At 48.4% G+C, this 22,502-nt stretch overlaps 1 protein-coding gene across 1 annotated transcript in view; it reads left to right on the plus strand.

Moving 5' to 3' along the window:
• LOC125944996 (serine/arginine repetitive matrix protein 2-like) overlaps positions 1-22,115 on the plus strand; it is a 91,979-nt gene extending 69,864 nt beyond the window's left edge. The window contains exons 5-6 of the mRNA XM_049666508.1: positions 10,413-10,572; positions 21,122-22,115. Coding sequence (XP_049522465.1) covers positions 10,413-10,572; positions 21,122-22,115 — 1,154 coding nt within the window. The remainder of the gene's footprint in view (positions 1-10,412; positions 10,573-21,121) is intronic.
• Positions 22,116-22,502: the final 387 nt, after the last annotated feature.

Here is a 22,502-nt window from a genome sequence, read left to right on the forward strand (position 1 = left end):
CTTCCTCAGGGAAAGAACTGCAGAAATTCATCTGGGCGACCTTAAGAGCGAACGCTTCACCTTAGGAACACGAGGAACCCCGCAAGGAGCAGTTCTCTCACCTTTCCTTTTTAACGTTACCATGAGAAACTTGCCACCCCTCTTAGATGCAATACCCCACGTTAGCCATTCAATATATGCAGACGACATAACAATCTGGACAAACACTGGCTCAGATGGCGAAATCACAGATGCACTGCAAACGGCTGCAGACACGGTCCAAAATTACGTTAAACTAAACGGGCTAACATGCTCTGCCAAGAAATCCGAACTACTAATTATCAGAAAGAGAACAGACAAAACAGACAGCCAACAGCAGGCCTCCACAATAGCGGTTCGAATGGAGTCTGGCCCGGTCCCGCCTGTGCTGACCATTCGGGTGCTGGGAATGCTCATACAACACAACACCCGCAACGCACAGGCTATAGCCGGGCTGCAATCGACGATCCGACAAATGTGCGGATTGATAAAAAGAATCGCAACAAGACACACAGGCATGAGGGAGGAGGACCTATGTCGGCTGATTCAGGCCTTTCTGATCAGTCGCATAGTGTATTCCCTCCCTTACTGCCACCTAAGGCGAGCGGATAAGGACAAAATTAACGCCTTAATCCGTCTAGCATACAAAACAGCGTTGGGGCTACCCAAATATACTAATTCGGACAAACTATTGAGATTAGGAATACACAACACTATAGAAGAACTAATCGAGGCGCACAAAACGGCCCAGATTTTCCGCCTGTCCGGTACACAGGCCGGAAGGTACATACTAGACAAGCTGGGCCTGAATCCCACAATCGCCTCTGTGGGACGAACCCCCTTGCCACAAATCACAAGGCGGCAGCTAATCATTAAACCTATTCCTAAAAACATGCTCAGAGGAAGGCACGACAACCGTCGTACAGCCAGGGCAAAGCAGTTGTGGGATAAGTACAAAGACGACCACTCTGTTGCCTATGTGGATGCGGCGGCGCAGGGTAACCGAAAATACGTTGTGAGCGTAGTGACCGGGAGCGGCCGCATATTAAACGCGGCCACGGTGGAGGCCTTCTCCGCCCTTGAGGCGGAGGAGACAGCTATCGCTCTAGCCATCACGAACGACCTCGTTCATACAATCGTTAGCGATTCCAAAAGCGCGATTTTAAATTACACTAAAGGCACTGTTAGCAAAACTACGCAGCAAATCATAAACAATTATTACCACACTTTTTATCAAGCGGACAGACTTATTAATCTAGTATGGGTCCCCGCCCACTCGGGAAATCCTGGGAACGAGGAGGCGCACCGTATCGCCCGAGGGTTAACAAGCCGGGAGGCGCGCCGCTCTGACTCGGATTCTCTGAGTGAGGTGGTGACCACATATAATGAAATAACAAACTTTTATAAAGAAAGGAGGCGTACATACCCGGCGCCTCATCGGGACCTTACCAGAGCGCAGGCCACCGTCCTTCGCCAGCTTCAGACAGACTCTTTCTGAGTCCGCACAGATTGGCGATTATCACAAATGGGGAATTTGACCCCATATGTCAAAATTGTAACATAAACGAATTGGCAACACAAGACCACATTCTTTGGGGATGTAGGGGTTTTCCTCCCCCAAATACGCTCTTGCCAGCCCCCTCCAAACTTACCTGGGAGACCTTACTTAGGACTGCCGCCGATCTCAGGGAACAACTAAAAATCGTCACTTGGGCCGAGGGAGTGGCCCCCAACAGGGGCCACCCTGAGACCCCACCATGATTTGCAATAAAGATGTTGTAACCACCACCACCTTGCCCGAAGCCCACGTTCACCAGAGCAAATACCAGACAGGATAGGCTGGTATAGTAAGAATTTTTTTACTTTGATAAATAATTTTTCTAACCAGCAATGTGTCTGCCGAGCATGTACGTACACAATACGCAGCACACACAATGCAGAACATCTACATTAATTAGGCACACACAATGCAGATCATCTACATTAATTAGGCGCTAAATACTACCGCAGACATAGCGGTACAAGGTACTTGTACAGAGTTCAACACTCATGTCTAGAACAACGGAGCGTCGCGCTCGGGACTGCACGAGCGACATCTACAGTTTGAAATAGGCCACATCTGAGCATGCGCGGTGCCAATGACGCGCCTGCCTCGCATTTTCTCTCCTTGTTTGTCGCCGCGGCTGCAACAACTGCTTTGGCCGGCAGAAGCGCTGTCAACGGTGTAGCGCTAAGGTTGTAGCGCCGCCAAGAAAGAAAAACGCGCGGAATCTCCCGGCTCCGCGCCTTTATTCTGCAGCCTTATTCTCAGTTCGCGGCATCGTCATACCGCCATTGCGTCGCACATATATCTCGCGCATCGCGCCATGGATTTTGCATAACGCATTGCGTTTATTGCCGTCTGTTAGGAGTGAATTTTACAAACATACTTTCGTCGATATTGGTCGTCAACCCGCCAACGTTAATTGCTTATAATTGTAGGTTTCGATCGCACATACAGAAAAATGTTGCATAGATATCCTGAACTTTTGAGATTTATTGAAATCAACACATGTAGGTACCTCTAGAACGCTGTCAAATGTAAGCACAACATACATGAGTAGTAAGCGGAGGTATTTCCTTGTGCGTTTCGTGAGCGAACATTGTCAATAAGAATAAACTTAAAGCATAGCTTGCACTGGGCGCCGCGAACGATTCACTGCGTTTGTTGTTTGTTTGTTTGTTTGTTTGTTTGATTGTTTGTTTTTGTTCTTGCGCTACACCGTTGACAGCGCTTTTGCCGGCCAAAGCAGTTGTTGAAGCCGCGGCAATAAACAAGGATAAAAATGCAAAGCCGGCGCATCATTGGCGCCGCGCATGCTCAGATGTGGCCTATTTCAAACTGCAGATGTCGCTCGTGCAATCTCGAGTGCAACGTTCCATCGTTCTAGACATGAGTGTTGACCTCTGTACAAGTGCCCGCGATACAATCGAACACAGCAAAGCCTTTCACAGATTGCGTGGTGGTGCACCGCGCGACAGCGAAGGGCTTGACGCACCTGCACAACAGCGCCGATCATCTTGCTCAAGTTTGCGATTAATACGCCGTAACCACATTGATGCGCCATTAACAGCTTTCTAAATCATGAGAAGAAACAAGGTGCAAAGTGCAGAGTGACAACTCCCAGCTCGCCATAGCCTTGCCCGAGGCGAAGTGGCAGCGGGCACGGAGAGATTAGTGAGCTTGCGAATATAACAAAATCAATAAAAAATTAAAACAAATAAGTACATTACATTCGCGTAATGAACCAGACTATAACGCGAGGCGCGTTCCAACTTAACAAATTTCTGAAATGACCTCGCCTATAATCGTGCGAATTTGACACTTGGGCAGAATAAAGAGAACAATTACGAATTCAACAGTTGGCGTTAAAACTTGTTAAAAATGCACGAGGCTGATTATACTATTTCGATCAAAGCTACTGCTCGCGTAGAATGTTCTCGCTTTCCACTAAATCGCACCGTTTAGGCAATATTGCACCAAACATGGCACAAGTAGACACCGGAAATCATGAGAAATGAACAGTTAGCCGTCATTTGATAAGAGCGAACCACGATTAATATTCTTACCGATATATTCCAATCGTCCATGAACGGCAGGTGAGGGGCCGCATTGTATGCACCACTAATCTGGAAATGCTGTTTCTGAGCCGTCACACCTGGGTGGGTTTTCTCTCGTATAAACCCGTCACAGTCGCACTCTGTATGCCTGCACCACCCCCGTTGCACGCCAAGAATGTCTGTAGAAGTGAACATGGCGATACACACCAACGCTGGTAATTAGGCCGAAGGCTCTGTGCTGCAATGAAAATGAACGCACGTCGTGACAGTCCGCCGGAGAATCCACACCAAAAATGGCCAAGAGCAGTCTTCAAAACACCACGGTCTTCATCAGCCTACCCAAGAAAAGTTTCGTATTCCCCGCAGGGTGGTGAGAAGGCGCAGAGTACCCCCTCGCCCACGCTTCGTACAGATCACGTGATATGTGACGGTTATATCAGGGTTATATGCATGACGGAAATTTAGCGCGCGAGCGCTCCGCGGGATGTTAAGCGTGTGATTTGCGTTTCTCACTCGTGCACGGCTCGCTCGCGCGCATACAAGACCGAACTATGACACGCAGTCTTGTCCTCACGCTTACACGAAGGAATGCCACCCTTATATTCGGTCACGTGGTGCTTGAAACGTCATCCATGCCTCATTTACATGCGCATCATGCACGCTTAAACTTACTGTTTAGCGTGCGATTAAGCGTGGCATTTTTTAAAGTGTAGTTTTGGTCTGTGGGCGGCTCCGTGTTGTAAGCCGTGTGGCAGTTGGCAAGAGCAGTTCCGGTTTGTTAGGCATTGTGGCAACAGTCGACGCACTGCATGCTACAGAGGCAAACACGTCTGCACGAATACATTCCTGGCCTCGAACGGTCGCACAGCGGTCACAAGGACAGCGACTGAAGAAAGGGTCACGCTGCTATGCATGACTTGCGCCCTTACTTTGTAATGAGTCCGCTGATTTAAGAAAACAATGCATGATCATGCAATGGCAGTGTCAAATTTTAAGGGAAAATAATTTGTAGGAAAGCACATAAGATCCAATCGGACTGGACTGATTACCTGCCTTAACCATACACGGCGAAGAAATTGAAATTTGCTGACAGGTATCGCACACGGCTGAAAGCTATTCTTGCGGCCCTCAGGTCGGCAAACTCACTCATAAGTCGACTCACTCAAACTCACTCAGACCAACCGACCCCTGAGTATGAGCCTGTGTAAGTTCGGCTAAGTAGAATTTTGGTGACTCCAAGTCCGAGTGAGCCCTGAGTAAAAAGCATATTTTGTAAGTGAGCTTGAGTGAGTTCCGTTAATTTTTCCGAGCTATGCCCCGATTATACATGCTGCCGGTAGTCGGACGCGCTCGCATGAAGGATAAGCTAGACGCGCTGCTGCATGCTTGGCGTTTCTGCAATGCAAGGAGCGTGTGCGCCACTCGAGATATCAACTATTGTGAAGGCATCAGCGAGTAATCGCATGCCGACGCAGCTATATGGTTATCAAGCCTTGTAAAGCCTTGCGCCTTGTGTCCACCTAATCATCGCATGAGTTATGATCGACGAAAGGATAAGTAAGGTATGGTACTTCGGTTTCCGGGGCGAACAAGCTGTAGCGGTGGTACCTTAGCAGAAAACGAGTTTTCTCTGTTGAATGCGTATACACGAACACTTGACAACGCGTTAATTCTTACGCAGCCAACCATTAATACCGCAGTGAAAACTCTTAAGCTCCATTCGCAGGGATTCAGACCAGAGTAAGACGGACTGGAGTACGTCATCATCATAATCATCATCATCAGCCTATATTTTTATGTCCACTGCAGGACGAAGGCCTCTCCCTGCGATCTCCAATTACCCCTGTCTTCCCCTGTCAATTACCCCTTGTCAATCCAGTACGTACTGGATTGATAAGGTCGCCAAACTATAGCACAGGCACCGAGCTCCTTAAGTGCCAGCTGTGGCCGCCGAGCATCGCTATCGTCAAATATTGCACAGTTTACAACGCCCGACTCGGGCATCAGATGAACTCCAAGCCTTCCCGGGATAACTTGAATGCCAAGCATTCATTCCTGCCGGGCGGTCTGCGGTTGGTACGTACGTTCCTGTCGGTGGGGCCTCTTCAATAAAAAAGAAAATGTCTCCATTGGTAGAATTTCAACCAGGAACCTCTCGCGCCGGAAGCTGTACCAATTAGTCCACAAACGCATGCGTGAGAGCAGTAAACACCAAAGTGCGCGTCACTTGGCCCCATCCTTCCGCAGAGTGTATCAGCTAGCTCTTTAGAACGCTATGTGACATTCGATGCCGTTGTTCTTTCATCTGTTTACGAATATTTGTAATACTTGTCCCAACTGCCATAGGGATCAGAACAGGTTGTAACGTGTCTTTATCGGCATGCAATAGACCAGTCCTCATGCCATCGACGTCGCTGTGCAGTAGTCTTCGTTTTAATATAACTCGCATGTGCATCGATTTTTTTTTGTTGAATCTTCATCAATTGCCACTGCTAGTTTTTTTTTTTTTTTTCGAGTGCATATTTTTGCTTCCGGATTGTGATTGTATAGGACTGCACACTTCATTTAGATTTTTTGGGTTAATATTTTACTATTGATTCATATACCTTATGCCTACGATGGCGACATGATGGTGTATAAAATTAACTTGAGTTTGCATAAGAAATATTGCTTGCCTATTTGCATTAGGCAGGCGTGCCGAGCGGTTTCAGAGCTAAGGCCTCCTTAAGGATGTTGAGCGTTTGCTTTCGCTTCGATTTGAGTAAGCCTACAACTAAAGAAAGAAGGAAAGAAAGAAATGAAGAAAGATGGCAAAGTATCAGTAGCAAAAGGGCGCTCTTTCTGAGATTTGCTCTCGGTTTTTAGAGCGCCGCGCTTAGGCGCCCGTTGCTGCGTTAGCGTCGACGTCCCTCGGCGTTAACCGAGCGAACATCGAAGCACAGCGAAGGATGAAAGAGCGAACGCGAAGCGCAGCGGGGGATGAAAGACTGCGATAATGAAGAGAGCGCGAGAAGGACAGAGGCGGATGGCGCAGCGGAAGCATGAGGAGGAAGGCGGAGGAGGAGAGCATAGCGAAAGGAGAGCATAGCCGCCTGAAGTTTATACGGCGAGCTCGTCCACTGATATCATATATGTATATATATGGAAACAAAGCGCTGGCGTGGGATTCACACCCACTGCGCATGCGCTACTTCGCCTGCGTCGCCGCCGTTAGAGAATGCGCTCCGCTGCCGCTGCTGCCGAACGAGCTGCCTGAGCAGGGACTCAGCGCCGCCGCCGAGAAGACCCTGTCTTTCAGAATGAAATTCTTTCCTCAATATATCGCGAATTCAAAAGACCTAAGCAGCTCCACTCCAAATTCGCATTAGAGAGTGTCGTAATCGTCGGCGAATTTTTTGAACTCTGTAGTCCACAAGCCACGCTCCATCACATACGTAAGGAGTCTGAGGTGTTCGAATGCCTCGAGGTCTCGCAGCTTCTCGCATGGTAGCATTAATTTGCTAACGGCTTCGAGGCAATACGTCATCGCTCATAATCACTGAAATCTACAAATAAGCTGTATAACATATGCATAGTAAATAACAGGTTATCGTTCATATAGTCACCGAAGTCTGTCTATAGAACCCATACACAGTTGAAATGTATGATATAAGTCACCCCATTTTTTAGCTAGGCCTTTTACACCTTTATCGCTACGATATTTTTTGGCGCTTTAGCTTTAACGAGAGAGGCTGTGCTCTGCCCCCCCCCCCCCACCGGCGAAATGCACTCGTCGGAAGCAGCTTCCGGCTGCATCTGATCATGGCGTCCAAGCGTCGCGCTGCTCGGCCTCGGAGGACACAGACTACGAATGTTGTACTTTGTATTTCGTAAAAACAAAGTAATTTTTATGATGACTATGATCACTTGCGTAAAGCAAAATGTGGTCGGTGCTGTGCGGATATTATGGATCCAGCGTTGCATTAGATCCGACACTGGCGCCATATGGTGTGCATTGTGCTTATGCTTTGTGAACATTTACATCTATAGAGGACGCCACTCTATGCTTTACGCTGTAGCACACTATGCAGCGTACTAGAGCGTTGCAGCTATGGCGTTGAGTCGCACGGTTAGCGCTAACGAGAGTATTTTGCCATGTATTATAGCCCTCTATGGTTGCAGTAAATGGGGCCTCGAACTACTTTAGAGAAAGAAAAAGTGGACTTGAACGCTAATGCATTTGTAGCACATCTTGTGGACGCATGCCTCAAAAATGGCTTTAGTCTTAGGATTTACGTTAAACAGACACTACCTAAATATAGCGCGGTTTAAATTTCGAAACTGTAAATGAGCTCTATAACAAAGGAATAAAAATTATATAAGTGGAAGTTTGTTAATGAGGTAACCAAACATTGCTTATTTGTCGTGGAAGAAATACCTGCCTCTTCAGGTAATCCTCGTGGAAACACCCACTAGCGCTATGTGCTTCTTAGGATTTTTTTGGAAAACTTGTTCAAAAAATTTGTCGCAGTTTCACCCTAAAGGCGAAGCACCAATTGCGATAGCAAATTAGTAGAGAGCTATACGGACTAAGGATAGTAGTTTTATCAGCTGTATAAACTTGGACATGCAGCAGCAAAAGCAACGCGCAGTACTGTTGCCGACGCCGTCGCGACGTTTTGCCCGCGTTCGCAATGAACGCGCGCAGCGTTTTATATAAATACGTATTATTGCGATAGCAATTATATGGACACTCAAAAGCAAATTTCTGCCGTCGGCGTCGCCGTCGTCGTCGCCGTCGCCGTGAGGTTCCGTATGACGTCAATGGAGATGAAATCGTCGCCGCGCGCCGCCGAACGCTGTATGTGCGAGTGAAAGGGCGCGAGGGGCGCGCGCTTTCACCGGGAGTGAACGCACGGCGGAGAACAAACGCGCGTTCTGCGCCGTGCTCGCTTAAGGGCTGCAGAAGTAGGCGTCTCTTTCCTCCTTTACAATCACCATATATGTAGAGCAAACGCGCCTTCTTCCGACGCGCTAAAGGCGGTGGGAGGGGGAGGAGGAGGAAGGGAGGTGACTTTTAGATGCGGCACCAAGTGCCTATTTATACGGCGCTGAGCCGTGCTCCCTCAAGGGCTGCAGAAGATAGCGCCAACCTTTCCCTTTCCCTCAAGAACCACTTATCATCATATCAGAGGCTCCGGCACCAGTCAGCAACGCCGCACGCATTTTGTGCGAACGCGGGCTAAACGCCGACGGCGTCGACCTTAGTTCTGCGTGTTGCCGGTGCTGCTGCATGTCCAAGTTTATACAGCTGATAAAGCTACTATCATTTACTCCGTATAGCTCTCTACAAATTTGCTATCGCAATTGATGCTTCGCCTTTCAGGTGAAACTGCCACCACTTTTTTTGGTGCCGCAGCTAAACGTCGCCTCCCCTCCCTCCTTCCCATCCCCCCAGAGCCTTTACCACGACGGAAATAGTTGCGTTTGCTCTCTATATATGGAAAGGAGGAAAGAGACGCTCAATTCTGCAGCCCTTCATGGAGCACGGCGCAGAACGCGCGTTTGCTCTCCGACGTGCGTTCGCTCCCCGTGAAAGCGCACGTCCCTCGCGCCCTTTCACTCGCACATACAGCGTCAGGAGCGCGGCGACGATTTCATCGCCGTTGACGTCGTGTGGAACCTCACGGCGACGGCGACGACGACGGCGACGGCAGAAATCTGCTTTGGAGTGTCCATATAATTGCTATCGCAATAACAATAAAACTTGGCCGTCGTACCTGCATAGGCTCTATTATTTGTAGTGTCAAGATGATAATAGATATTGCGGAACTTAAAAATGCACGTTTACTGCTGCACCTTTTAGTAGAAGGAAAACGCCATAATTATTACATTATAACAAAATCTAAATAAGTTATTTGCGGTAAACGCAGATGTCCAAGTGGAAAAATAAATGGCAAAGAAAAATCTGTCAGCCCTTCCACTGCGGTGGAGATGAAAGACAAGCGAAGCTGTACTAAGGTGGGAATTATGTATTTCCAATTATGACTATTAAGATGTGATGGTGTAATTGGTTATTGGACTACTAAAGAATGAGAAATATAAATGATCCGGTGGTTTTCATTTATTTAGTGACCACAGGAACCATAGCCTTATGGTCGCTACGGTACACCGCAATAGGGTGCACGGCAAAGGTTGGCACGTCCTTCATCAGCACGTCACCAACGCCGCGCGCGTTTGGTGCGAACGCGGGAAAAACGCCGCCGCCGTGGACAACAGTTCTGCGCGTTGCTGGTGCTGCTACATGTCCCAAGTTTACAGAGCTCCTCAGAATTTTGAGAATGACAGCCTATAAACAAATGTCATGAAACAAAACACCGGCAGCGCATGTTTTATGTTAAATCTTCTCAGACTGTGATTGAGCCGACAGTTCCCCTTGCGCCCGGTCGTAAGATACGCTTTTTGTGCCGCAGCTAAATATCGCCCACCCCTCCCTCCCTCCCGTCCCCCCAGGGCCTTTCGCGCGACGGAAGAAGTGGCGTTTGCTCTCCGCCGTGCGTTCGCTCTCCGTGAAAGCGCGCGTGCCTCGCGCGCTTTCACTCGCACATACAGCATAAGGCCAATGAGTTTTTTTCTACACGCGGACACGACCATCGGAGACTGAGGCCTTAACAGCTTAGCTGTAAAAATGTCGTATGGACGTGTGGACAACTCGTGGTTTACGTCGACCATCGGACCGTTTTTGCTGAGTTCTGGCGCGCATTGTTCGCAGCACTGATACGTATTACATCTCTAACTTTTTTTTCTAACCGCAGAAGCGGGCCAGTCACCACCGGCCTCAAAGAAGTCGCACCATCGGCGAAAGCAAGAGAGCGAAGTCGGCACGCACGTGACCAACGGACAGCACTCGCCCTTCTCGCCTGGGGGCGAAGAGCATCTCGGAGAATTAGAGCACTCCAATGAAGCCGCTGCCAGGTAGGACGCGAAATGACTTCATACGAAATGACTTCTTACTTTTTTATTTTTTAAGGCTTGTATAACATGTATGAGGCAGAACGAAACAAAAATAGTTTCTGTTCGGATTTAGTTATTTGTTAATAGTGTTACGGAGAGTTGTGAAGAAATGGCTTTATTTGCGCAGGAGATGGATGATGGTGACGTCACAGTGAAGCCTTAAGCACTTCGTCCTTCTCCTCTTCTCTCTTCCCAACTCGTTGTTGTATGTTCGTTACATTCACCCCCAAGCAGACGAAGCCCGTAGGGCGAGTCAGGAAGGATCAGTAGTGTAATAACGTTTCAGGCGAGGAATATGAGTCACTTGCGTTCTGCTTAATCACCGGCAATTGCCCAGGAGGCAAGGTATTACATAAGAAAGTTCACTCAAACGTTCCAGGACAACGTATGGGCCGGAAAAGTGGGACAGGAACTTTTGACACAAGGCTCGCTTGCCTTGGTGTGTCCAAAGAAGCACCAAGTCACCTTTGTCGAACGATACTGGTCCGTGATGCTCGTCGTAACGATTTTTTGAACGGTGTAGCAAGGCCGAAGTTCAAAGACGGCTATTCGATGGGCTTCTTCAGCGAGACACAGTCCTTGAAACAGAATTGTCGTCGTGCAGAAAGTATCGAGAGGGTTTCACGGTAACTGTGCATACAGGAGAGATAAAAATGTGGTTGATCCCTCTTATATAGGAATCGGTATAGAACACGAAAGTGAAACGTGTCTTCACAGAAGTAGTGTAATGTTTATTGCACATTGATATATAATGTCTATTGGTGTTTTGTGGCTAAAGCGCCCTTAGGCGTTGATGCACCCACGCTGACGCCTGGTGGCACGTCTCCTCCATCACGACTACCAACGTCGATGACCATGAGCAACCGTCGTGCATATGGAAGCTGCACTACGCTGCACACGCTAGCACAACGCGAAAGACGAAGCACGTAACTGACACACTAATACAACGCGCAAGACAAAGCACGTAACTGAATCGTCACCGAGTCAAATCAGCGCGTACAGCGCGTCGTAATTGCAGCCTCCGCGATCAACTTCAGAAACATTTTCAGAGCTAATTGCGGAGGCCACGCTCCGCTGTGCTGAGTACGGTGAACGCCACCTAGGTGGCGTTGGTAGTGCTTCTTGATGCCAGCGTCCCTTCGAATGCTGGCATCGAGGCGTCGTAGTGCTGAGACCACCGAAGCGTTCACTGTCGGTGCGCGTTAGTGTCATAATGCAGTAATTCTCTTTCTGCTCGTAGGCGGCGGCACCGCCCCGAGCAAGAGCGCGGGTACACGGAGGAGTGTTAGATATATAAGGCGCGTCTGTGTACCTCTCTGCAAATGCGTTTGTGGCGCAATGGGTTAAACGCTCGGCGATCTATCGTCGCGGACCGAGAGGTCGTGGGTTCGATTTCCAAATTTTGCATGTTTGTGGAACTTTTTCTTCTGGTTTCTTTCTTTGTATTATGTTCGTGTACATTGTAAGCTGACGTATTTCCGTGACGGAAATACGTCAGTGAAGTCTTGGTGGACCCCGGCATAAAACACTTTCGTGTTAAAATGGGCTGTAATTCGTGGTTTCGTGTTTCCCCGTGTTGTACGCGTAAGTTATGAAGGGCAGCACGTCGTCCCAGTTCTTATGGTTGGAGGAAACGTACATGGCAAGCATGTTGGTCAGTGTTCGGTTTGTCCTTTCAACAAGGTCTGTGGATGCTACGGCGTGGAGTGACGGAACTCAGAAGTGCACAGACGAAGTACCTCCTCAACGGCGTCCGCAGTGAACTGGCGACCACGGTCACTGATAACACGCGGTGGGCCATGACGAAGGACTACGGAACGCAGCAGGAAGAGCGCCACGCAGGCAGCGGTGGAAGAGGGTATGGCTGCAGTTTCTGCGTACCATGGGAGATGGTCCACGAAAACGATTATCCAACGGTTCTTATTGTTAGATAACGGGAATGGACCCAAGAGGTCAATGCCTACTTGCTCGAAAGGTGTACTGGGCGGTGTCAGTGACCGCAGGGGACCAGGTGCAGCAGTAGTTGGTCGCTTGTGACGCTGACACGTTTCACAACTAGCGACATAGTGTTGTCTGGTACATGATGGGCCAGTAAAATCGCTCTTGCATGCGGTGTAGCGTTCGTACGAAACGGAAATGACCAGATGTCGCATCATCCATAGTGCGTAAGCCGTCTGCCGCGTCGGGGAACGTACGAGTAATGGCAGCAAGACAGTCATCAAAATGATCAGCTTCGCTGTCGGTAGTCGCAAGAGAAATGCGAGGAAGGCAGTCTTCGTCGGCGTGACGACGTCCGCTCCTGTATGACACTATGAGGTCACATTCCTGAAGACGCAGCGCCCAGCGCGCCAGTCGACCTGAGGGATCACGCAAACCAATCAGCCAGCATAGAGTGATGGTCGGTGACTATCTCAAATTGTCTTCCGTAAAGATAGCAGTGAAATTTCGGCACGGTGATAATAGCTGCCAGGCATTCCTGCTCCGTAACCGTATAATTGCGCTCAGACTTGCTCACACAACAGCTGGCATATGCGACATGTTCGGCGTTGTTGTGACGTTGTACAAGTGCGCTCCTATTCCGATTCCACTAGCATCAGTGTAAACTTCAGTCGGGCAAGATGGGTCGAAGTGACGCAAGAGGGGTGCTGACGTTAGTATAAACTTCAGTTGCGAGAATGATTGCGTCACACTCTGGTGTCCTTGTGAAGGCCGCATCCTGTCGCAAAATACATGCCAACGGGTGAACGATGTCGGCAAATCGGGATACAAAACAACGAAAATAGGAACATCGGCCAATGAATGAGCGAAGTTCTCATGCTGTCTGCTGTGGTTTGAAGGAGCTGACTGATTGACTCTTAACGAGGATCGGGTGTGACGCCATCCTTATCGACTAGATGTACCAGAACCAATGTTTGACGCTCGCCAAACCGACACCTTTTTTTTAGTTTAAAACTAGTCCAGCTTTTTCGATGCAACTCAGACCAAGGCTCAGGCGGGCGTTATATTATTCCAGCGTGCGGACAAAGATTAGAACATTATTCAGGTAACACGTGCATATCTCCCACTTATATACGTAATATCGTATCCATGGATCTTTCAAAGGTGGCGGGAGGATTGCAGAAGCCAAAAGGCATAATATTCGAATAAGCCACCTGGGGTCACGAAGGCGTTCTTTTCCTTGTCATTAGGTTCCATAGGTATTTGCCATACCCCTATCGTAAATCAAGCGTCGAAAAATAAGCAGCGTGTAAGCAATCGAAGACGTCGTCGATTCGCGGTAGTGGGTAGACATCCTTCTTCGTCACTGCGTTTAGGCGTCTGTAGTCTGCGCAGAATCCCCAGGTTCCATCTTTTTTCCGGACGAGTATTACTGGACCTGTCCACGGGCTGCACGACTCTTGAACGCCACCGTTGTTCATAATTTTCTTGACTTGTTCTGCGATAACTTTGGGCTTGGAGGATGTCACGCGGTAAGGCTTCTGGCGAATGGGGTCTGCTGAGCCGGTATCCATTTTGTGGGGAGCGCGTGATGATGGTAAATGAAGTCGCGCATCTCCGCGAGTAAAATCGAATGCAGCAACTTGTCGGGACAGGACTTCTACCAGTGCTTGACGCTCAGATGTACAGAGAGCCTTGCTGATCATACTGGGTATCGGCTTTCAGAAGGGTGATAATTGCAAGAAGAGTAAGCAGGAGCGGGCTCTGCAGTGAGTACAGCTATTGAGCCGCATGAAACTTCATCGAAAAGGACAATTTTCATGCCTTAAGGAAGGACAACTGGCGTGGCGGAAGAATTCAGCACCCACAACGTTGCGACTCCTCTCATGATGTACACGACAGAGTAAGACACAAATATACATTTTTAGCACATTTTATGCCGAGAAGCCTAATCACGAGGTCAACACAAGCAGCGTCAACAGTAGAAGTAGAAGCAAGAACGGGCGTTAGGTACCATGAGGGTCAAGCACTTCATCAAGCACATGCACTTAGTGTGCCCCTTTCTTCGCCATACGGGCGTTGTTCAGAAAGCGCGGGTAAAGGCACCTCGTTCACATGTAATTTACCACTACCACAGTCCACAGAAGCGCCGCAGTGTAGAAGAAAATCTATGCCGAGAATTACATCATGCGAACAGCGGGAAAGGGCTAAAAACTCTGACACAAACACTTTCCCAGCCAACGTAACACTTACAGCGCAAACACCAAGGGGGTGAAGCCACTCGCCGCCGACTCCACGAAAGGTAACGGACATCGTCCCATGTAAACATAACTTTGTGGCCGAGGCGGTTCTTGAAAGCGAGGCTCATATGATAGACACATTCGCATCAGTATCAACTAAAGCAATGGTTGTTAGTCTGTTAACTAGCTCATTCACTTTGTTTTTGATCATCACAACACAACAGGCATTTTCCAAAGAGCATCAGCCGATCTCACCTCCATCGGCCGCGGATGCTAGTTTCCCGGCGGGGGCGAAGATGCACGGCGCCGAGGGGACGGAGAACGACGAGGACGGTTAATTGGTGGAGTCAGGCTGCGGTCAGACGCTGGCGAATCGCTACGTCTGATCTCGCGTGAGAAACGCGGTCCCTTGGAAGTGAACTAGTCTACGGGCCATGCGATGTACGGGTTCCAGGTGGCGAGAACATCGGTAGTGTACTTCGTGCCTGACGGCGTTGGCGACAGTAACGAGCTGTGTGTCCCGTGGAACCGCAGATGTAGCACGTGGGAGGGTTGCGGTTCATATATTCCTCAAAATCAATGCTACTTCGCTGTGGGCGGTAGGCGAGTTCGTTCTCATTGGGGTAACTCGCCTCTCGTGTTACCTTGGATTGGTTGTTTCCGTCGTATTTTAGTCCTGGTAGTAGGATCGACGTTGCTCTGGTCGCGCCCCGGCATCATAAGTCACGGGGCCTTGGGAATAATGACGTGGGTCTGCCCACCGTGATCGAGCGTCATAGGTAGAGCCTCTTTCGTAGAGAAGTGGTGGCTATCGAGGTGGGGTCGGTGAAGTAAGATCGAGCGACTGGTCATTATCTATGCTTGCAACGGCCGTAACGTTGGCTAACCAGTTAGTTATTCAGTTAGTAATAGTCGGGCCACATTTTCCAACGCACGCTACACATGCAATGCTGCCCAGATCGGCAGTGCAGCACTACAGGTGTGTCCCTTCGCACGCGCTGCCCACGGTAAGCGCTTCTCATCAACACCACCGTTTCACACGCGCCTTCTCGTGGTCATCGAGTCTCTCTTCATGTCGGTCTACTTACGCCGCAGCACACCTGCTTACTTAATCAGCTCATGTTTACTACTATTCATATTGCTACCAAGGCCGCTCACCTTACTTCGTATGACATTGCTGTGTTGCTATCGCATTCATTGCTTCGCCCTTAGGGCGAAACTGTGACATTTTTTTTCTTTTTCGTCACTGAGTTACCAAAGCTCTCTTTGATTTGCGAAACGAATCTTTCCCGTGTTGTCAATGTCACCCCGTTGTTGTCGAACCAAACTAACGCGGTACCTGTAAAAAAGAACCTAACGTTGGAAAGCTGAGAAGCGCTATTCGACTTGTTGTAGGCGCTCACCCGTTTTTAATGAATGAGCCATTCCTCGACGTCTTCGCCCGGTTTTCCGGCGAAGGAACGTGCATCTCTTAGTTGTTGGACGGAACTGGCAGGGGCTAAGACAGGCCGTTGTTCTTTCGCGTTGTGGGACATCTCCAACTCCTGTGGGTTCGGTGGAAGGCCAGCAAGGCGACGGCTTCGACGAAGAACTTGCGGTCAACCTCCATCTTCGGGTGTCGATTACCCAGAACCTCCACCACAACTGTTACGGAGAGTTGGGAAGAAATGGCTTTATTTACAGGAGATGGATGATAGTGACCTCCCAGTCCGGCCTCTAAGCACTTCGTCCTTATCTTCTTGCCAACTGCTTCTTGTATGTTCGTTACAATATGAATGTAAATGTATGATGTGCCCTGCTGTTGCCTGCTGTAACAGGTGCGAGACCTTCGTCAAGCGCTCCGACATTTAGTTTCACGCCTTCCATTAACCCCTGTATTGATAGGAAATAATAATAATAATAATAATAATAATAATAATAATAATAATAATAATAATAATAATAATAATAATAATAATAATAATAATAATAATAATAATTTAATTGCCTATCTGTGTTTCTGCGCTGGTCTGCTTGCATCGCACTTTGAGCGCGTGCTGCTGTGTGCACTGACGGTTATCCATCGCCTGAATTTAGGCGTCTGTAATGCACCAGGGTAGTAAATCGCATTCATACGGGAGGAGAAGGGTGTAGATCGAGGACGGGGTGATAGGCTGCAGTCTCGCGTGGAGGCTGAAGTATGCCGCATCCAGAGAAAAGGAAAAGGAGACGCGGCGACCCGCCCTTGCTCTGTCCCACTCACCGGCGAAACGCACTGTTCGGAAGCAGCTTCCGGCTTATCTTGAAGGAAAAGGGTCGCGCCACGTGCGCTACACACTAAACATTTTAACACCCTTAAGGGTGTAAATCAGTTTGTCGCCAGTTTGTCGGTGCTGTTGCCTACACCGTACAGTTGGGGTGCTATTATAGCACCCTAGAAGAATGGTGTCCGGCAAAAACCACGAAGGGTGTTAGGGTGTTAGTCCACCTTAACACCCATTTTCATAGCTGTTGAAAGGGTGTACACCCTTTTATTTCTACAGTATACGAAAGGCAGGCTCAGCTGTACATGCCTTGAATTACGACTATATAGCTCGATCCACGCATAACTCGTGTGTGCCAGAAGGTTCAAGTTCAGCTACCAAACACGGCGTCTGATAGCCAAGCTTGAAGCTTCGATAGGCATATACAACATTTATACGTGTGGATCACAATAAATATTAATTCAGGGCCAAATCTGTCTTCACCGCACAAATGAAACCTAGAAAATTATAACTTCTGAGCGTGTGTATCTACATCAATGGTTGTTATGATTTACATTTCCATATAATATGTAACACAGGCCAGCAAGACATACATATGATAGTACATTTTCAAGGAAAGTAAATATATTTTTCCGTGCTAGAATACATAAATACATAATACATAAGTAACAACCTAAAACGCGCAGTCACCAAATTCTTTTGTAAGTACACGAAAATTTACATTTCCTACAAAAGTGTTTTTTTTTTAACATAACTGCTCAAATCTGTCCTATTATACAGGGTGTTTCAGTTAACTTGGGCCAAACTTTAAAAATATGCAAATGCTCCGTAGGTGCACAGAACCAAGGTCATGTTTTTGCCATCGCTTGGAGATAGACTATTTTTTTGTATTCCACCTAATTAGATAATTATACTTAATTATTTATTCAACTTCTCAATTATTATAGTTAGATGACAAGTGTCATTTAGAAAATTGTATAGAGCAACATAAGAAACTCCCGATACAGCTTTCTGTTGCTCAATACGTGCAACACAAAAGTGTTTTTCCGAGCATGAAAGATACCCGCCGTGGTTGCTCAGTGGCTATGGTGTTGGGCTGCTGAGCACGAGGTCGCGGGATCGAATCCCGGCCATGGCGGCCGCATTTCGATGGGGGCGAAATGCGAAAACACCCGTGTACTTAGATTTAGGTGCACGTTAAAGAACCCCAGGTGGTCCTAATTTCCGGAGTCCCCCACTACGGCGTGCCTCATAATCAGATTGTGGTTTTGGAACGTAAAACCTCATAATTTAATTTTAATTTTTTTAGCATGAAAGATGCCCGTGAATACACGTAAAGTGCCTCGAGTGGCCAGTCGCACGACAATTTTGCTTCAAATTGTCGCTTCAAATCGAGCTGCAAAAACGGCTTTTGAAGCTTCATTTACGGAACACAAGACACATGGTGGCGATTGCACAGTCCTGCTTCCCCTCTGTTCGATTCGTCAACTCTCTTACATTCGCGCCTTCTCTTGTGTAGCCACAAGTGGCTACACAAGAGAAGGTGGAGGGTATGTAGTCAAGGTGGAGGGTATGTAGTCACAAGGTATAACGACGGTACTCGAATATAAACACTTGCTGAAAATAAGATTGTAAGAGAGAGAACTGTTTATCGGGCCAATGTTCAGGGCCAATGTCCGGTCCTGGACATGGAGCAACATCTGATAACGACGGAATCGAGCATGAACCGCGATCGTGGAATCTAATCACACTAGGTACGTGCCACTATTTGTACATCCCTCGTCGTACATTCTAGAGGAGTCTGGGATGGCGGAATGGGACATGACGACGATGACCCTTTCTTGCTTGTAAAATGTTCGGAAATGGACCAGTAATTATGTGGGACCGATAACGGGACCACAACGGTGATAGTTCGTGTAAGCTATCAGCGCCAATAGTGAAAAAAAAAAAAAAAATCCCGCACGCGTGACAGTATAAAGCGCTGTAGGATCCTTCTGTTTAATCAAATGGCAGGGTTTAGCGTCCCGAAACTTATTCATTATGGGTTATTAGGTACGCCATAGCGGAGTACTCTGAATAAATTTTGACCCGCTCAACTTCAACATGCGCCCATGGCACGGTACACGAGCATTTTTTGCATGCTGCCCCATTGAAATCTCGGCAGTTGCTGTGGGGTCGAACCCATAACATCGTGCTGTTGGTTGAAAGTGAATGTGAAAAAAAAAAAAAAAAAGACAGGACGGAAAAAATGTACCTCTCAATGCATTTTCCATTTGAACGAAATTATTACACGTTAAATGCACTGCTCTCATGTTGATCAGTTTGTATTTGTTGTTTCTGTGACTACGCGAATTCGCTGAAAATCGGCGTAAACGAACAAGTACAACATCTTAACTTGATGCACAGAAAGAAACAGCGTTGTCTGCTTTGTACGTGCACTGCGCCTAAGAACCCACATGTTGACACGAAAGTAACCAAAGCCGAAATTCACTTGTATTACGAAACGCAAATACTTGAATTGCCGACTAAAAAAAAAAAAAAAAAAAAAAAAAAAAAAAAAAAAAAAAAAAAAAAAAAAAAAACTAGCATAGCTTGGACTGGAGGCGGAATGCGAATAGCGGAGCTGATGGGCACCTAGCTAAACCTGGCTTCTGGGCTAGGCTAAGCAATACCAAGTCATTCCCTGCATTTTCCGGAATTTATTGATTATTGATTGATTATCCATTAGCTATTTATTGGCTATCACAAGGTATAACCTACGTATTTCGGCTAGGCTAAGCACTACCAAGTCGTCCCCAGCATTTTCCGAAATTTATTGATTGATCAATTATTCATTAGCTATTGATTGGCTATCGATTAGCTATTGAAGGTAGTGGCTACGTATTTGGGCTACGCTAAGCATTACCAAGTTATCCCCACCATTACCCGGAATTTATTGATTATTGATCGATTATTGATTCGCTATTGATTGGTCATTTATCGGCTAACGCAAGGTATTGGCTACGTCATTGGGCTAGGCTGAGCACTACCAAGTCATAAAAAGCACTTTCCGGAATTTACTGATTCCTGATCGGTTATCAATTAGCTATTGATTGGCCATCGACTGGCTATCGATGACTAGGCTTAAGTAGTCCCAACCATGCTTAGCTAGACTTAGCCAGGCTCAGCTTCTCTATTTCACAGGGGTATGTGCCATTGCGCTTGGGCCCTTTCTGCACTACCACTAAGATCGGCCCACAATTTTTGTGGACGACTAACGTTATAACGGCCGGCTTAAACAGCTCCGCTGTTAAAAAGACTATAAAATGAAACTGTATAACACTAGAATTCCTTGTTTTATGTGACATCGTTGCGCATGAGCGGTAGCTTTTATGTCACCTGTTGCAATAGAGCTAGAAGAGGTTCTAGCGGCAGTCTATTACGAAATTCAGCTAACCAATAGAACAGCGTATTTCAACATTCTCGGTTATGTTATTTTCTCGAATTCTAGCATTGTACTTTGCAATAGTTCTACGGGATTTAAGAGTGAGATGAAATGGTTAGTGGTGTGTACATAAGTAGGCACCTAGGACTTCGCTGTATATTGCTGCACAACTATTTTGGCAAATGTAGTATGGGCGTTCAAATCACACAGTAGCGTACAGAGGTGAATAATAAACAAAGGATGTATTTTTTTTTTTCGTTTTTACCACTTGTCAGCAACAACTCCATAGTGGAAAACCTGAAAGTATATCTGTCTCTATAACAAATAATATCTGGTTGGCTGGTATACCTTTAATATAACCGAGAACTGGACCATGCTTCGTTAAGGCTCGAGGGCTAACTGGACAAACTGGGCCGGACTGGGTATGGCCGGGCCAGGTTGTCAAACACCGGGCATGGTTCGGGCGGGCTGGTATTTTCGAGCTCAGGTTTGACCCTGGGTCCAGAAAGAACGGTCCATGCAGTGCTCCACTGCATGCAGCATGAACACACCGAGAAGCGGCAGTTATAGATGGATTGGTTCCAGCCGTGGTGGCCTCCTACAATGCTACTTATTGCTGCTTCTAAATGTGGGCATAATTTTGAGTTCTGGTTTTTCGTGAACAGGATCGATGGCGCCGCTGAAGCAGGAAGCGGCAAGGACGAGGCTGTAGTTAGCCCCGTAAGCCCAACGTCGGGGCCAGCCGCGCCAACACAAACGGCCCAGGCCAAGGGCACCGAGACCGCTGACGCTAGCGTCACCGGCGTGGGCATTGGGCGGACGAAAAAGAAACACGGCAAGAAAAAGCGTGGCAAAGGCGGAGAAGTCGAGGCACCGTCGCCTGCCCCGGTCCTGTCGTCGTCGAGTCTGCTGAGCCCGCAGAGCCCCGACGAGCAGGGGGCGCAGCAGTCTGGCATTTCCAGGCCACTCAGTGAGGAGTTCTCTCCACCGAAGGACCCGCTCTCGTCCCCCGAAGCGCCGGCCCAGCGGTCCACCGATCAGCCGACTTCGACCTCGGGACCTCTGTCTCCGCCGGAGGCCGCTGCCAAAGAGGCCGGAGAGGAGATCTCCATGCAGCCGGGCGAAGTGCTGATCCCGCGAGATACGATGCCTTCGGACATACAGGGCTCGACGGCGCCGAGGGAGGAAGCTGCTGACGAGGTGGCGGCACGGGAGAGGCGAGAACACTTGTGCGGTGTGCGCGGCTTCTACCCGGACTTCCTGCAGAAGTACCGCACGCCACGCTGCGCGCTGACGGTGCTGTGCCTGGTGTCGTTCACGCGCAGCTTCTCGATGGCTGGCGTCATGATGGTGGTGCTGCCGACACTCGAGCGGCGCTACCAGCTCAAGGGCTACGAGAGCGGCATGATTCTGAGCAGCAACGACGTGGCCAGCTGCCTGACCATGCTGCCCGTGGCATTCCTGGCAACGTCGCGCAACAAGCCGCTCTTCATCGGCTACGGCATCGTCACCATGGGGCTGGGCAACTTCGTTGTGGCGATGGTCCACTTTCTGTCACCGTCCTATCAGTTGTCGTCGGCCGGGAGCGACTTGTGCCCGATGATGGACATCGGGTCGTCGTGCGCCAAGTCCGGAAGTATCAGGTGCGTAGTTCAGTGATAACAGGAGCGCTTGATTTGCCCTTTAAAGGGCCCCTAAACCCCCAGATATTTTTTGAACATTTCAAGTAAACACGCGCATCGAGTTCAGAATGCCGTCACGATCAACGATGCCAAACGCTGCAGCGCTACGCGCCGCGGACGCGCCACACAAATAAAAAAAAAAAAAAAAAAACAATGCCGTTCTCCTCTCCTGGCTTTCTCCAGCGGTCGTCACGATGTCTGGTGATGTCAACCGGGTCGACGATGTCGATTAGTCGAGCAAGAACCTACGACTTCCGGTTAGTCTGCTAGCAGGTACACGCGCTCCCCGCTCTTCCTCGTCGTGTTGCTCGCTTGTGCGCCCTTGCGAATCGGTAATTACAGCCCGCAATGCAAGTGCAAAATC

Source organism: Dermacentor silvarum, chromosome 4 (assembly GCF_013339745.2).
Source record: "Dermacentor silvarum isolate Dsil-2018 chromosome 4, BIME_Dsil_1.4, whole genome shotgun sequence".
In the NCBI taxonomy this organism is placed as follows: Eukaryota; Metazoa; Arthropoda; class Arachnida; order Ixodida; family Ixodidae; genus Dermacentor; species Dermacentor silvarum.